Source organism: Lissotriton vulgaris, chromosome 4_1 (genome assembly GCF_964263255.1).
Source record: "Lissotriton vulgaris chromosome 4_1, aLisVul1.2, whole genome shotgun sequence".
In the NCBI taxonomy this organism is placed as follows: domain Eukaryota; kingdom Metazoa; phylum Chordata; class Amphibia; order Caudata; family Salamandridae; genus Lissotriton; species Lissotriton vulgaris.
In genome coordinates this window covers 1,984,797,935-1,984,815,792 of record NC_141691.1, presented here as the reverse complement: position 1 = coordinate 1,984,815,792, position 17,858 = coordinate 1,984,797,935, and the positions used below count along the sequence as shown (strand labels likewise).

At 41.8% G+C, this 17,858-nt stretch overlaps 1 protein-coding gene across 1 annotated transcript in view; it reads left to right on the top strand.

The window, feature by feature from the left end:
* Positions 1-5,639: 5,639 nt before the first annotated feature.
* Positions 5,640-17,858, top strand: part of LOC147724787 (lymphocyte antigen 6E-like) — a 98,155-nt gene continuing 85,936 nt past the window's right edge. The window contains exons 1-2 of the mRNA XM_086967068.1: positions 5,640-5,754; positions 9,519-9,641. Coding sequence (XP_086823194.1) covers positions 5,703-5,754; positions 9,519-9,641 — 175 coding nt within the window. The 5' untranslated portion in view covers positions 5,640-5,702. The remainder of the gene's footprint in view (positions 5,755-9,518; positions 9,642-17,858) is intronic.

Here is a 17,858-nt window from a genome sequence, read left to right as displayed (position 1 = left end):
CGCTGTCTCCTCAGTGATTTAATAAGCTTGGATGAACGAAGAAAAAGAAACAGTATAACTATTGGTTTCTAATTATGAAAATGGATAAAGGATGTTTTATGGGTTTAATGAAAGGAGAATTCCTACCCACAACGCAGTGCGACAGATGGGACGTGAGACGTGTGTACTGAGGTATATTTTTAGAAAGTGGACATTTCTCTGCTCAGAAATATTCCTTTGTCTAACCACAATCTCCCGCGCTGATTGGAGGGAGAGAAGAGACAGAAAGAGAGAGAGATAGATCTGACTGTCTCAGAGTGTCTCTTGCAGGCTGTGATCTGCTTTCAATGGCCTCTCTGTGGGAAGGGGGGGTGGGGAGAGAGCGATCTCTGCAGAAGCACTGAACCCCACCCCAGGCTGCCGTGTTTGGTACTTTGAATCTGACAGCCACGCTTCAGTTGTTTATGTTCGACTGTACAAAGCTGGCTGGCATGACCCTGCTCTCTTTAAATACAAATATGCATTTTCTGAAGAGGAATTTGAGACTGTGGAGATTTTAAGGGCTCTAGATTTGGGAAGATCAGGAAACTGGCTTGCCCAAGATCACACAGTTTGTTCAAGTGGCGCTTCCGAAATTTCACCAGGTATCACCTGGTTCCACAAATGTATCCAAATGTCACATCTTTCCCCTGCTTCTCTCGTGAGGCTTGTTTACCCAGACACACGGCCTATCCTCGCCTAAACCCCCAGACCCCAACCAGTAACCCAGTTTCCTATATCTAGTGTTTGCAAAAAATATATATTCCATACGCTCAATTTGCAAAAACTTATTTGGCTTGTTCTGGAGTTTTGTCAAAAAGTGGGCACAGATAACAAGTTGCCGCATTTCATATGATACACCATCTAAAATCTAAAATATGATGACAATTAGTTTTTCTATGACTGGTACATTTGGTTTTCTTATAAATCCCTAGTAAAGTGGTATATCATATACCCAGGGCCTGTAAACCAAATGCTACTAGTGGGCCTGTAGCACTGATTGTGCCACCCAAGGAAATAGCCTTTCCATCCTGACTCAGGCCTGCCATTGCAGGGTCTGTGGGCGCAGTTTACTGCCACCTCAATTTGGCATTTCCAAGACCTAAAACTCCCCTATTATTACATCTCAGTCACCCCTAAAGCAGGACCTAAGTAGTTCTATGGGCAGGGTGCTGTGCAACTAAAAGGTAGGACATGCATTATTAAGTTTTACATGTCCTGGTAGTGACAAAGTACTAAATTCGTTTTTCACTACTATGAGGCCTACTTCTCTTAGGCTAGCATTGGGAATTCCTTAAAGCACTTTAAAAATATAATTCCTGATTGGAAAGAAGTAGCTGCATCATGTTTCATATCTTTGGAATGATAATGATAAATCCTCTTTACTATTAAAGTTGAATTTAACATTACTATTTTTGAAATGCTACTTTTACAAAGAGTTGGGGCGGATCACTGCATCTGATCGAACACACCACAGGATGACAGAATTATGGATTCATGAATTTATCATAATGGAAGGAGTGCATTCTCAACATATGTGTTCTGCTTTACCATTTATCGTTCTAAAAGAGTTTGCACCCCATGGCTGAGTAATATATTTTGCGAGTCAAGACAAAGATTGTTGCACCACTGTGGAGATAGGGTGAAAATGGAGCAAATTTTTCAACAGCATGTGTGATATATGAGAAACTGCAGCTGGATTACGGACAGTTGACCTTTGCGAGTTTAATTGTTTTATGCACTAATACTTTTCAGTTACAGGACATCCATTTTAGGAGCAATAGACTGTGTTTATTTTCATTTTGATAACGAACTGACATTTATTTATTTATCAGTGTTGCAAATATTGATTTTTGTCACAGATGATCAACGGAAATTGCTGGGTTGTTAGTATTTGTTTGTTTTTTGTTGTAATGTTGGATTCAATCGTGGTATGGTTTTCAGGAGTGCATTGTGGGAGTTGAAGTTGTTGTTGCACTTCGGAAGAATATGGTGCAAATTGGCACGGGTCAGAAGCACTGAATTTGATTAGGTATACGTAGGTGATAACTCGGTTTAAAACAACGGATTACACGCCAGCGAGAATGGATGACTTTCGAATATACAGGGAGAGTTGGATGAGGAGGTTAGGCTGCCGGTAGCGGCTTGAGTAAGGTAATTTTGTCGACTTTGAAAGTACGGGAAAGGGGGAAGACGAGTTTCGATTTGAAAATGGGTCAGAGGCATATGGCGAGTATTGGTAATTGGATAGAGGGGGTTGTATTAAGCATTTTGGGGATTTTTTTATTGCGTGTTTAGTTATGATTAAGTGGATAGGTTAAAGGATAGATTAAATTGAATTTTATATCCCCTCAAGGAGTCTGCCGTCACTACATTTGGCGCTGGGTAGAACAAAGTGCATTAAGAGAGTGAGGTCTGGAGGGAGATCCTTCACATACCTAGTGGCAAAGAAATGGAATGAGATACCTTTGGATCTACGGCTCACCTCCAACCATTTAGCTTTCCGGAAAAAACTAAAGACCCACCTGTTCCCCAAAACCTTGGAAACTTCAGCCCGACCCTCTTTAGCTTCACCGGACCATGTGCTTTAGCGCCTTGATATCCCGATGGGATGAGGGCTGCGCTTTATAAATAAATAAATTAAATTAAATATATAGGTGAAAGGGGTTTGAGTAATGGGAATGGGATTTTCTTGATGTTTGAGTGAACAGGTTCCTAGTTAGGTGGGTTTGGGAGTAGAAGGGGCATGAGTGAGACAGTTTGGGTGTTGATATTATTTGGTCGTATTGAAGGCCAACAGTAAGTAGTTAGCTGAGTGTATTTTATTTATTGCAGAAACCCCTGAAGAAGAGTCAGTGTAGGTTTGAAATGCGTTGGGTATGACAAGACAAGCCAACTCTGTTGTACGTTCTACTTTTCCATTGTACGGGTTGCTGTGAAAAGTCTGATTGGCACGCAGTAGTCATTTGAAGTAAATAAAGACAGAAGGTGGAATGGCGCTGTCTCCTCAGTGATTTAATAAGCTTGGATGAACGAAGAAAAAGAAACAGTATAACTATTGGTTTCTAATTATGAAAATGGATAAAGGATGTTTTATGGGTTTAATGAAAGGAGAATTCCTACCCACAACGCAGTGCGACAGATGGGACGTGAGACGTGTGTACTGAGGTATATTTTTAGAAAGTGGACATTTCTCTGCTCTTACTGCTCTGTGTGTCTTGCTACTTGTCTCCATTACACATCTGACATGGTGACAGCTACACTGTGTGCATACCCTCTAGAAAGCAACAAACACAGGAAGGATGGGTGTGACAGAGAACCCATCTGCATTCATCTATATTCTGAAATATCTTATTGGGCAGATTACCCCCATAGATAACCTGCCATGCAGGGCTCAGATGAAAGAGGACCTGTGCACTTCAAGGGCCTGCTTTGAAGTCACTCGCACTTCAAAGGCACATTTGGGTATAATTAGTGGGGCTCTGACCCTGCCAAGACAGAACACTACTGGCCCTGTAAAGCCTCACTCTCCTGAGGCTTTCCCAATGCTGATTGTCTGTGGCCGCTGTACAATGAGGTTACACAGGCACTAGCTTAGTTCTCTGCCATGTCTGGGGATTTGCACCTGTTTCAAGATCTTCTTGGTTTCTCATTGCTCAAATGGGTGTCATTTCTGATAAATATATGTTTCCTTCATCGTCATTCCTTAATTTTGCTCGTAAGAAAGTGTTACTCATAGTCGTTGAAATGCCACTGATAATTACACTGAAATTATGAAAAGGTCACATATAGCAATCTGAAACCTTGGCAGCTATCAGCACATGCACCCGTTTTCTGATACAGTTGCATAGAAAACAGCCTGAGCCTACCTCTAAAAAAACTGCAATTTTGATAAAAATGGGTGATTGGCTGTGAAGCATTCACTGGTAAGCTGCTGACTGCCCAGATGGCGTGTGACACTGCCTAGCACCTGCACTTCACTGGAGTAACACTTAGACTGGACTGTGTGCATCTCCCTGCTCTGTAGGTGGTGGTCGGGCAGTGGAAAGGGCTCCGATTTTATGAACAGTGTGCAAAGAGACGGCACATAAGTGTTCTATGAGCTCAGCTCATTGGCGAGATAATTGGGAGACACACTGTGGCATATAGAAATGCTGCCCAACGTACAGCTACATACTACATTACGCAATCTAATGTTTACCCCTTAACCCACTACATACTGCATTCTAATGTGTTGTATCCTTAAAAATGGTAGTCCACACAGGAATGAATGTAGAATAAAGGTTTATTCTGGATTAAAGGAAGAAAGCACCAAGGACACTCACTGAGCAGCTCCCATCATCAGCCCACAGCATCAACTGAACTATTCTGGAGCTTCAGAGAAGCTAACATTCTCATAACTTAGATGGCTATGATGAAATTAACACATAACTACCTATGGAGTAAGTAAACTGTAGTTGGCAGGTGCTCCTCAGTGTAAAACGGAAATTATGTATGAGGAGCTCTAACCAATAAGGAGACTCGAAAAAAGAGGAATGCAGGAGTGGACCAATGGCAAGCAGCAGGTGGGATTGCATTCATAGAGTGATTACAGCAGGTCTTTCAGACAGCCATGTGCGACCTTAAAACTGCTGTGCTCCTTCTGAGGCAAACATGAACCCATACTGCTGCAGCCATATCCAACTGGGCCCAAGTGTTTACAAAACATACAGTAAAAAGAGTGAATAGGAACTATAACATATTACTTTTTAAAATGTTTATGTCCTGAAATGAGCTACTTTTTAGCTGTAAACAGTGTAGAATTTTAGAGAATTGTTTTCATGTGTGTGTAACTGTGTATTTTATTGTGTTTGGTGCAAACAGTGGTGGACTGGTAGCTAAAAGCAGCCCTGGACATTGTGTCCATTTCAACCACAGAGTGAGTGTAACGACTGAGTGCGACAGTCTCCAGAGGACACTAGGGGGCAAATTATATTTATGCAATGCTTAATTTGAGCCAGTGGTTGCCAGTGGGAGCTACTGACACTTTTTGGGGGAACCCACACTCATTTTTCTGCATCACACGTTGACACATAGGAAAACAGAAAAACCCACACATCGGAAAGTCAGAAGAAACGAAAGATGGAAAACCAGTTACAAAGGCAGAAAGTAGTGAGAGAAAAGTGCAGGGGGGTCTGATAATGGATTAAAGAAGCCTGAGGTGAATTTAGACTATACAACTTTAGTATTCGGCTTGCTGTTGTTTAATTGCACTGGCTATAGGCGTCTGAGCAGAGCTTTAAGCAGTCACTCATTCTTTTAAAAATTAAGCACTGTCTATACGCCTACCAGTAAATAGTGTCCGCTTCCCCAGGCCCACCGACCCACAGCTTATATGGACAATCAAACCCTTGGTGAGAAACATGCATCTTAGTAAGCCATGGACTGAATAACAAACAGGCGCGTGCCCTGCTTCTCCAATGAAAGAATGACCCGTCAAAGACGTCAGGCATTCATGGACACCTTTGAAACCGCGGAAGCAGAGGGTGCAGTTGTGCATTGTGCCCGCAGCTGTACTTGTCGGACCACATTCTTTAGAAGGATGTCAGACCGATGGTGACATCCACTTTCTCACGAAACAATGCTATATATACAGCCTCGAACGCCCCTCAGTACTTTCAGGAAGCTTCCAACACCATACAAAGATGAAGGCCCTTCTGTTTGCTGTGTTCTGTGCAGCCCTGAGTGTCCAAGTGGGTAAGTGAGGCTGGTTGGGGGTCCCCAGGGGCCTGCAGCATGTGGGCCCTCTTTCACAGCTGTTAAATGCAGGCTTGCCCCAGTTTCACAAAATGCACTGCTTCTCAACTGGGACATGGCTCTCTGAGCTTGCACTGTGGAATATTTGGCAGGCATTGCATTTGCCCAGACTGGTCTATTGTCATTCTGTATGCGACAATCAGCTGGCATTCTGAACAACACTAGGTCCATCACAAGTGGTGCAAGGCCGGATGGGGCTGCTCTTTAGCATAGAAGAGGAGTGCGAGGTTGCCCAAACAGTGAGTTCTGCAGAGCTCTGAGGATTTTTGTAGGGGAACAATGCAGCTTTCTGCAATGCCCAAAATTATGGAAAAAGGCGTCCATAAAAGGGATCATCATGGACAATGGATGTGAGATCCAAATAATTGACGGTCCATTACATTTATGGACAATTGGTCACCCTAATGACATAGTGCTGCAGTAGAACCAGTGATACCCTAAAGTGTATTTCTCCTCAAGTGAACATCACTTTTATAAGTGTGCAAAGTTTTTGTCTCACTAGCAAATTCTCCCTTCCTGTAAATTTGCGTAGGTCATTACAGACACTGTCCCCAATCTTGAAACGTTTACCAACAAATCACTGATTTCAGGTGTGATAGTCTAATTAGATTAATAGATGTAAAACTATCACACAAAAATTCATGACTGGAAACAAAGTCTCTAATAATTTGGAGGAAGGTGTGAAGTTTATCAACACAAACCGCATTTATTAGAATTTTGAGTTCTAGTTAGCGCTAAAAATAAGTATGCCTTTTTCTCACAATTTAACTATAAATCTTTTTCCCTTTCGACTTTGAATACTGTATGAATGTGGGAGTTTTTTTTCCAAATAACTTCAAAGGCGCACTTAAGTTTCAATTGTGATTTGACACAAGGACTTCCATTCACGAAAGTTTCTTGAACAGCAGAAGTGAAATCAAACACCCTTGAACTTAATGACATCACAGGAAGTGAAATATATATTATCTTTGAACTTCAATATTTCTAGGAAGTGATGTCACATGAGCTTATAAAGACACAACACAAACAAATGTATACTTTAGACACCACCTATATTAGGGTGCTGACGTTATATGCCAAGGAAACCTCGAATTTCCATGACCATACAAAATAAATATACCTTCGAACTCATTTGATATGGTCACGGAACGCCTCAGTAACTTGCAATATCCTTTTAATGCACAGAAGGTGGTACTTTATCTCGTATAATATTCACTATTCGCATGTAAAATAAATGGGCACAAAAGAAGGTGGCGGAAATGCAGAATTACTACACAAAGAGAACCTCAGATTGGGTACTTTTCTGGTTCTGAATTCCCGCAACACTCATGAGCGTTCGTCCTATTAATATTGAGTGTTGGGAGAGAGGTCTGCAGCACATTAGGTGTTATGCAAAATTAGAGCTCAGAAATAACCATTGTGTTAGTTTTTTTTTTTGCATTTTCGGTGGGAGCGGAGGGAGGAGCAGATATCAATTGTTTCAAAGAGGCCCTGGCATAGCAGAGGGCAGCGCTGGGGGCTTTGCTGATACCTGACAACCTGTCTTTGCATTTTGAGGGTAATGGCCAGTCCACCCCTAACTGGACATTTAATTTTCTGCTGTGTAGAAATAATTATCCTGGAGAATGTGGCATAGAATCCCTTACTGTTTAGGTTATTTAATGAGTATCAAAAAGGAAAAAAAAACACTGTTTCTAAAAAGTATTGCCTTTTAGTGAATATATTTTTTTTTAAAATACACTTACAAATACCAAGTTCAGCAATATTGTTCCCCTCCTGTACTTTTGCCCCTTCACCACCTGAAAGGCTTTGCTTGTCATGACGTCACTTCTTTCTTGGAGGATGTGTGTTATTCTATGACTTGCACAGAATGAAGTTTTGTTGGTACTAACGCCGACATAAGCCCTCGGATGCATAACCAACGGCATGCCCTTCGGCACAAAGCCAAGGGCGAGATTCACCAAGATGCCAGAAAGGTACAACAAGCAAAGTTTGAGCCTCAGAGACGCCACAGGGCCGTTTTAGCCAATCAGCAGCCTCCTGTTTGCCAACGAAGGGCTAAGGCGAAGGAACGCTGTTGCTTTTTTGACCCCTGGGACTAGAGGTCGCAAGGGCAGTGGCTGAGGTACAAATGGGCCCCTTGAAGTCCTAAAGAATGGAGTAGTCCAAACACTTCTGAAGGTTGAGTGACAATCACTCTGTCCCTTAAAAGGAGTCATCCGGTGTATGACCCCATGAGTCATCTTCAAACTAAGCAACATTCTAGAACGCTGGTTGTTAGAGAGCCAGGACTGGGTAAAGAGAACTGTTTTTCACTGTATACTAATTCACCACTCGCCAAAAAAGAGCTTCAACGCCTTATCAAGGGTAGCAAGCGCTATATAAATACACAACTTTTCCCCTCTTCTGTCCCTCCACTATCCTTCTCAATCCAAATAACTGACTAATATATCCACTACTACTCAAATCACTTTCATATGTCACTATACTAATTCACCACTAATCGTTTATGGGTTCCAAAGTAGCGTGCTACTCGCCGACAAAGCGGTTTGACGCCTCGTCAGGGGTAGTAAGTGCTAAATAAATGCAATCACAATACAATACAATACAATACACTGGATGGCCCCTTTAAGCAGAGGAGTTAGGTGGAAGGATAGGTGAACAATGACAGGAGGACCGTTCAAAGGGAAAAGCGTATTTCAATTAAATAGATGGAAAGAATGCTACCTGCTAGTGATCTAATAGTAATATTCGATAAAAAAAAGCTAAAGGGAAATGATATATCTAAGAGCTCACTTTCACATTAAAGTTAATGAACAAAAAAGCGAGAAAGGCGGAGCAGTAGAAAAGTAGGGTTAAGGGTGGAGTGGGGCATGGGATAGATGGCAGTTTCAATCTGTTTATGGCATCAGCTTCACATTTAAATAGAGGCACGTGAGAGTAAGAAGATAGAAGTAGTGTAAAGGAACAAAGCAAAGGGTGTCACCGTTTTCAAAAAGCACCGTTTTTCCAAGACAAACAAATCTTGTTTAAACCACTTGACTTTGAAATAATTACATTATGTGGTCAACAAAGAAGGGAGTGGACATGTATGTACTTGTCTGCGTTGCACTTCCCTTGTGGCAGAACTCTGTACTACCAGAACTGTGATTGTGCACTGGGTGATAAAATAGGCACTGAAGGCACATATTTCATTTCATCCCCCTGTGAATAACAGTGATCTGCCCCATCCAGGGCCGGCTTTAGGGCAGTCCGACTGGTGCAACCGCACTGGGCGCTGACCTCGGGAGGGCCGCGGTGTTTAGCAATGCCTGGTGGTAGTGAGAAAATCCGAGATGGCGGTCACGGGGTGTGGGGGCACCAACACTGACTGTAGCACAGGGCGCCACCAGCCCTGGCCTCATCACACCTTCTTGCATGACTGAGCCCCAATCTTTGTCACGAGGCAGAAAATGATGAGAGCAATGTGTACATACATAACACATTTGTTTGTGTGCAGATGTGTGAATCAATGCACCATCAGCATATTTGTGGGACCCCCTCTCAATCGTTGGGTGCAGTTAGAAAGATTTAGTACATTCACCTAGCCACTAAATATTTCAATATGTTTGGCCGTATCATTTGAAACCAAATGGCAAGGGCGAAATGTTAAGAAAATGTATATTTGTGTCTCTTTTGGTGAAAAATCGTGTTTTTCTTTACAGCACATTCTTTGGTTTGCTACGAGTGCGATTCACAGTCTAACAATGCGAACTGCTTCACCAAAAAGACCTGCTTGTACGGCGCTGATTCCTACTGCATGACCACCGTGACAAATTCCATAATTAGTAAGTGCCAGTTTATATTGGGATCATGATTAACACTAGGAAATGTGTGTTCCAATGCGCATCTTTATTTTTAATGCGCTAAAGTAATCTGTCATGTGTGTATCCCGATTATTTCAGTAGATAGTCAACTACTTGGGTACTCACAAAAATCCTGAGGAGGAGTCTTGGAAATCGATGTAAGTCTACAGTGCGCCACCTCTGCATCACTCACATAGGTGCAGACTTACTAACACTTTGCTCTGGGTTTGCTTTACTTTTATAACTTTATATCTTTTGTAACTTGTACTTACTGATTTGCGATGGAAAGTTGGCCAAAGTAATGCTAAGTAGAAAATTGGATTGTTGAGAGCTCCATTGAAGACAATGGAGCAGCAGAGGCCTATAAGCACTGGCATAGGCCTGCTGTCTCAACATTCCAAAGTACTTATAAACAGCCTCTGCCTTTCTCTTTCCCCTGCCTTTCCAAAAGGGTAGGGGAAAGCGAAAGGCAGAGGCTGTGCTGCAGGGCACACCAGGGCCTTCCCCCTCCCCCTCCCTTGCTCAGAGTCACTGGAGTTCAGAAGCAGGGCTGACTTCAGCCCCTTTTCACAGCTTTTGCTGTGAATGTTCAACAGTTAACATTCGTGGCCCTGCGCACACTGTTAATTGTTGAACAATCACAGCAACAGCTGTGAAACAAAGGCTTCGGAGCTTTGGTTTGGTTTTTTATAATTAGGGCATTCTGCATTCCTCAGGTGGAATGTTCTAATAGCCTTATTGCCCGCTGTGGCCTCGTCTTCAGCTCAGGCCTTTAACGCTGGAGCAGTCCTTTAATGGCCGGTATAGCCTGATACAGTGGGCTATGAGGCTCCAGTAGCACTATGCGCTACTTTGCCTCATGGGGGCTTTTCATGGGTGGTACATGGGTGTTACCATGAAGCCACCCATAGGTTCTTATATAAATCCCTATCCACAAAGCATTATAGAAGAGGATCTGTGGCAAAAACGTAGACTTTCTTAAGGCAAGTGTAACAGAGGGTAAATGTTCTAATCTGCCCACACTGTTCAAACTTGGCATGTGTGCTGCATTGTACCGCACATGCACAGAGTGGGAAAAGTGATAAAGGATAGCTTTTCTACAGGAAGCGTCTCCTTCCAGCGCATAACCTATGCTTGACAGAAATCACATACCCTTGCCCTATTATTCAAGGATCCGTCGATTAGGACATTGCAGTCACATTTTTGCCAGCATTGGGGATCTCTTATTTTAATATTGATGCTAAATTTATGTAGTCTCTGCAATGCAGCTTTTAGAGATTTAAGGAGGATGGGTAGATCATTAGATGGAAGGTGTGTCCAAGATGGTCCAGTGTATGGGCTGCAAGGAAGGGTGGAGGTGTGGATGTTGTGCTGCCTACTTTTGTTAGTCTTGGTTGAAAAAAGCTTCTTTATGGCAATGCATTCCTCTATCGAGTTGACAGGAAGAACAGCTTGCATGGGATTCCAGCAATGTTTGTTTGTTTTGAACCTAGGCTTCCTCTCGTGATATGCAGCCAAAGTGTTTAATTGGCTGGTTCTAGCTGCAGAGATGCACTATCTGTGGGAGAGGTGTACTTCATACATTTTCTTGAGATTGCACCATTTCCAAATTCCTGGTTATACACAGGCATGGGGGGTTTCCATTTCTATGCATTGGGATTAGCTTTGGTCAGAAGTACGTGGTCTCAAGGATGAGTCTCAATTTTGAATTTTGGTCTGCAGGTGGTGACTAGTATCAAGATACTTTGGTGGAGTGCATGTTTTGGGAAGATCTTGAAGGATCTCTGGAGGAGATGAGTTAGGTACTGTTGTTCTTTATGTTTTAGGGATGTGTTTTGACCAAAGGCAATGGTTGTGTGGACAGACCGGGTGACTGAAGGAGGATTGAGATATATGAGGTTGGTCATGCTGCAGCAGATGAAGCCAAATGTGTTTCCTCTAGTGTGCATCAGAAGAGCCAAAGGTGGTCCTGGATACAGGTCTCCTGGAGATTGAAGTAACAAAACAAGGAGCTTTTGGTGTTACAGTCAGAAGATGTGAGAAGCAGGAAGGAATTAGGAAATTAGGGGTGGACTGGGTGGTGTGTTGATGAGAAGGAGTGTTACAGTCTCAGTTACTGTCAGAGGATGTGGCAAAAAAGATTTGGAACTGGGCACGGTGATTGATGGATCCCTGGACAACTCTAGGCTGATGGGGCATTTTCTCTTCATTGTCAAGCAGGGCTGTGGCAAAGATTCTCTGATCTTGGGTCTTGGGAAGCTCCATGGACTCGGACCGGCAGCATTCACAGCAGGACCTGCAGCTCTGATGCTGAGTAAGGCTGAGTCTAAAAAAGACCAATCTGTCTACCTCCTGTCTGTCAGGTCATAGAAACTGCAGGCCTTTTACACCCAGAGTTCTTTGAAGTCAAAGTGGGAACTCGGAAACCTATGTCATAGGGCCTGCTCATACCCACATATTCTATAGGTATAGCTGAGTGCCATTGAAACTGGTATCGAATAATATGCACAAAATGCACAATAGCTGTGATTCCATGCTGATGGCAGGGATCCCATACTGTTCATAAGAGATATATCTGTTCGAAACACACCTTCCACCAATCAATGATTGTTGCTGGGCTCAGCTCTCCTTGAAAGACCTAGGATATGGGGATGGGCAGTCAGCCCGTCTCTTTTGTTGAGGTCTCTGGCAGGGGCAGGCCATGGTCACAATCATTTATTCTGAGGGAAGAAAACCGATAGGCTGGATTACAGGCCAAAGGTAATCATCAATGGTGGAGATTAATTCAAGCAACCCAACATGCGACACCCTGTGTGTAATGGATGTGCCCAGGAGTGGGTTTCATGTTCACTGTGCCATAGGATTCGAGCTGCACTCTAACTATGAAGCCCAAAGTGTTTGACACAGGTCCGGAGTTGCTTGCATTCTTACCCAGAGTGCACCTGGCCTGGTAGCCACCCATCAAGGTTTTGTTTTTCTCAGTTTGAACATGGAAAGCGTACACACAAAATACATTCCAACTCCATTCTATCAATAATACATTTTTATTTTATTTATTTATTATTTATTTATTGAAGTTTTGTACAGCGCTAGCTGGACCCGGTGGTATCAGAGCGCTTCACAGCAAATAGAGATAAGCAGCAAGGAAAATAAACATAGAAAAACAGGAATCAGGAACAACAGGTAGGAAATAGAGTCTGTAAAACAGCAACTTGAGCGCAATATGGGACGGAGTTCAAGAGCGAATCAATCGGCTCTGGATTCAGATAAATATCGGACTTCACCATCAGGCGTGGGGTTCTCGTTAAGCACCGGAGCGTTCAAGGAAGAGGGCTTTGAGTAGCGATTTGAATTGCGGGAAGGAGGCGGTCATTCTGATAAGGGGGGGGATGGCTTTCCAGATCCTGGGAGCATTCCCCGCAAAGGATTTATTTGAGGTATTGCGTTTCTGTGATTTCAGAGGGATGAGTAGTAGTGTGTTGGTGCTTCTGAGGTTCCTGGATTGACACGCCCTTTTGAGTTTGGTGGCCAGGTATTCTGGTTTGCCTGTATGCAGGGCTTTATATGTGAGGCAGGCTGTGCGGGAGTTGGCTCGTTGGTCAATCGGGAGCCATTTCAGTTCTTTGAGTGCTGGAGAGATGTGGTCATATTTCTTTGTTCCTGTGACCATTCTTGCTTCTGCGTTGAGGGTGGAGGTGAGAGGTCCGAGGTGCGACTTGGCTGTTCCAGTCAGTACAGCAATGCCATAGTCAATTCTGGAGAGCACAAATGCCTGCATGGCCTGTTTCAGATCTTTGGGGGGGAGGAAGGGTTTAATTGTACAGAGAAGTTTCAGGTTCATGAACGCGCTTTTGGCGGTTTTAGAGATGTGTTTATTCATGGCCAGTTTGGGGTCGAGAGTGATTCCTAGGGATTTTGCGGAGTCCGTTGGCGTTATAGAGACATTGAGGGCATTTAAGGCTTTGAGCCATTCCACTATTTGTGGGTTTTCATCTTTGTTCAAGATTAGGAGTACTTCTGTTTTCTCTTCATTCAGTTTGAGGTGGATGACTGAGAGTTCGTGTTGGACCTCCATGAGTGTAGCATTTAATCTGTGAATGTCTGCGATCGAAGTGGATTCCAATTAGAGTTAAGTGTCATCGGCGTAAAGGTGGAAGGGGATGTTGGTTTTCCTTAGAAGTGCGGTGAGGGGTTCCATGTAGATGTTGAAAAGTTGCGGGGAGAGTACTGAACCTTGAGGGACTCCTCTGCTGAGGGGGAAGGGGTCTGATTCGAAGCTGTTGATCTTCATTCTTTGAGTGCAGTTGTTAAGAAAGGAGGAGAACCATTTTAGGACTGTCTTTTCGATGCCCGCTCTCTCTCAGAGGACATTAAGTAGGAGGGTATGATATACTGTGTCAAACGCAGCCGAGAGGTCAAGGAGAATGAGAAGGCTACAATGGTCGAGTGACATGTGCAGATCATCAAGGACATTTAGGATTGCGGTTTCAGTACTGCAGCCTTTCCTGAACCCTGACTGGAGAGGATCCAGTAGATTATAATTCTCTAGATGTTGGTTTAATTGTGAAAGCACACACCTTTCAAGAATTTTGGCTAGGAACTGAAGGTTCGAGACCGGCCTGAAGTTGTTCATGTCCTTGAGATCAAGGCCAGCTTTTTCCAGCAGTGGTGTGACTTGTCCTAGTTTAAGGCAGTCAGGGATGTAGCCCTCGCTCAAGGAGCTATTGATGATCTTGCCCCAGATTGGGGCTAGAGTGAGCTTCAAATCTTTGGTCAGTCTCGAGGGAAGTTGATCGAGGGAGTGAGATGAGGGTTTTACAGCGGCGATAAGATTGCTTATAATTTCTTCCTTGACCGGCTGGAAGAAGACCAGCGGATAGACGGGGTTACTGGGGGGATGGGGTTGGTTGCAGGACTCGAGCTGAAGGAACAATCAATTTTGGCGATTTTTTCATTGAAAAAGCTTGCAAAGTAGTTACACTGGGTCTTGGATGCAACTAAGTCGGCTGATTTAAGAATGGAGGTGTGTTTCCTAATGATGTTGAAGAGTTCTTTGGGGCGGTTTTTGGCATTATCTAATGAATGTCTGACATAATATCGACGGACAGAATATCGAACTACAAAAATATCGGAACAAAAATATCGACATCAAAAATATCGGAATCCTATCTTCATAAAGGTAAGTACAAAAATATCGAAAAAAATTATCGTAGTACAAAAATATCGGAATAAAAAATATCGTTTTTTTAAATGTATTAATAATAATGAAAAATAATTTTAAAATACATATAATTTTACAAATATTAAATAAAAATATTAAAACTAAATTAAAAGTAATACATATACATTTAAAATAAATAAAACACTTAATAATTTAATGTAATTTTATTGTTTTAATGTTATTTAATTGATTTAATGTAATTTTTTTTGTTTTTACCCTGTACGCCTGTACCCCAAAAACCCCAAACTGACCCTGAACCCTAAAAATATCCCTGTACACCAAAAACCCCAAACTGGCCCTGAACCCTAAAAATACCCCTTTACCCAAAAACTGAAAACTGACCCTGAACCCTAAAAATACCCCTTTACCCATGAACTGAAAACTGACCCTTATCCCTAAAAATACCCCTTTACCCAAAAACTGAAAACTGACCCTGAACCCTAAAAATACCCCTTTACCCAAAAACTGAAAACTGACCCTGAACCCTAAAAATATCCCTTTACCCAAGAACTGAAAACTGACCCTGAACCCTAAACATACCCCTTTACCCAAAAACTGAAAACTGACCCTGAACCCTAAAAATACCCCTTTACCCAAAAACTGAAAACTGACCCAGAACCCTAAAAATACCCCTTTACCCAAGAACTGAAAACTGACCCTGAACCCTAAAAATACCCCTTTACCCAAAAACTGAAAACTGACCCTGAACCCTAAAAATACTCCTTTACCCAAAATTAATTAATATTATTTAATTACCAATTAATTATTAATTAACAATAACAATAAAGTAAATATATTAGCACATTAGCTGTAATTAATTTAATTTAATAATTAATATTATTTTCCCCAATTAATTAATTAAGAATAACAAAAACTTATATATAAAAAAATTACTATAATTAATGTAATTAACTAATTAATATTAATTAATTACCAACTAATTAATAATTAAAAATATGTACAAAATTATATTAATTAATTAACTAATTAATATAAATTAATTACCAATTAATTATTAATTAAAATATGTACAAACATATATTAATTAATTAATTATTATTAAATTACTTCCCACCCTATTCCCCTATAAACCCATAACCCGCTACAGAACATATTTATCAATTAATCAATTAATTAAAATTAATTAAAAATTATTTCTCAATTAATTAATTAATAATTCCTACTAATTAATAATTAATTTAACATAATTAAATTACTTCCCACCCTATTCCCCTATAAACCCACAACCCGCTACAGTAGTAAAAGACAATATTTAATTAAATTACATTAAAAATAAATAATAAAACATAATATATACAATATAATATACACTAAATTTAGTTAAAAATTGATATTAGTAACATCGAAGTTATTTATTTCGATATTATTGACATCGATATTTAAAACTTCGATATTACTGATATCATACTAATATCGATATTAAGACTGTCGATATTACCTACCTTCGATATTTTGTCCCATCGATATTTAAACTTCGATATTATTGTATATCGATATTTAAAACTCGATATTTTGTCTGTGTACCTTATCTAATGCAGAGCAGAAGAAGGAAGATTTTTTGCTTTTGATGTGGGTATGGTAGTTTTTGCGGGCTGCCTTGAGTTGGTCCCGATGGTTGGAGGTGGGGTTGTATCTCCAGGTTCTTTCCAAGGATCTTAGGTGTCTTCTTTCATCATTAATGTCAGTAGAGAACCATGACCTAGAGGGAATGCTTCTAGGTTTTTTTAGTTTCAGAGGTGTCAGCTGATCCAGGCTGAGCTCAAGGTTGGAATTGTAGAGCGAGGTGAGTTCCGAGGTTGAGAGGGACTCCGTCGTGTTCGGGAGGAGAGTGCTGAGTCCTTCCTCTAGCTTGTCTCGGGGGACCCTGGAAATGTTCCTGACTCACCTAGGGGGGGCTTGAGTAGGTGGGAGGGATAGGGCCAGCTGGATGATATGAAAGAGAATGATGTGGTGGTCTGACCAGTCCACCTGGATGATGTGATCAATCGAGACTGCATTATTGTTCTCAATGATGGCATCCAGGGTTGCTCCTCTGTAATGCGTTTCCTCTGAGCAGTGTTGGATCAAATCGTTGTCTTGCAGAAGGGTGTTGAGAGATTGAATCAGCGGGTTATTGGAGTCATTCCATTTTAGGTTGAGGTCGCCCATAATTAAGCTGTCGTCGCTGTTAAGTGCAGATTGGGTGATCAGATCTGACAACTGAGCTCTAAATTCATTGGAGTTGCCTGGGGGGATGGTAGATGAGATGGCATTGACGTGAGCTATGACCGTGAGATTTGATGTTGACCGACAGGCATTCAAAGGAGCTGTACAGGCAGGAGGGGGCTTCTGAGATGTAGAGGTCGCTTTTGTGGATAATAGCTATGCCGCCACCTTTGTGTATGGGCCTGTCTTTGCGGATAATTGAGAAACCGGGTGGCACCAGCATGCCCAGAATGGGGTGGGATAGGGTGTTTAGCCATGTTTCCGTGATGAAGGCTACATCAAGTCATGAGAGAGGATGGATTCAGCTATTTCCGTTGATGAAATATCACTTTTCATCAGTCTTTGTGAGAAGGAGGCCAACACTGAAACAGAACACTTCTTTGACAAGTCTTACTTATGCATCCTTGAGCACCTGTAATTTATAATGAGAAATTTCAATCACTGAAAGTTAGAATTGGAAGTTAAAACTTCCCTTCTCAAAAAACTCCCACTCTGTGTTATAAAGGTTTTCCTTAGAAGGGATAAGCATTGCACACACTGAAGGACTGGAGACAAAACAGACACAAGTTTAATGTGCGCCTTTACATATTGAAAAACATTGTGAAAGATGAATTATGGTTAAGTACTACAATTTGTTGCAGTTCACTTTACAAGGCCAGGAGTTAGCAAGTCATTTGGCTATGCCCAGCATGTTCTATCATATTTGAATGGTTGAACAATAGAGTGGAGGGTGAAAATATGCCTGTGTTCAC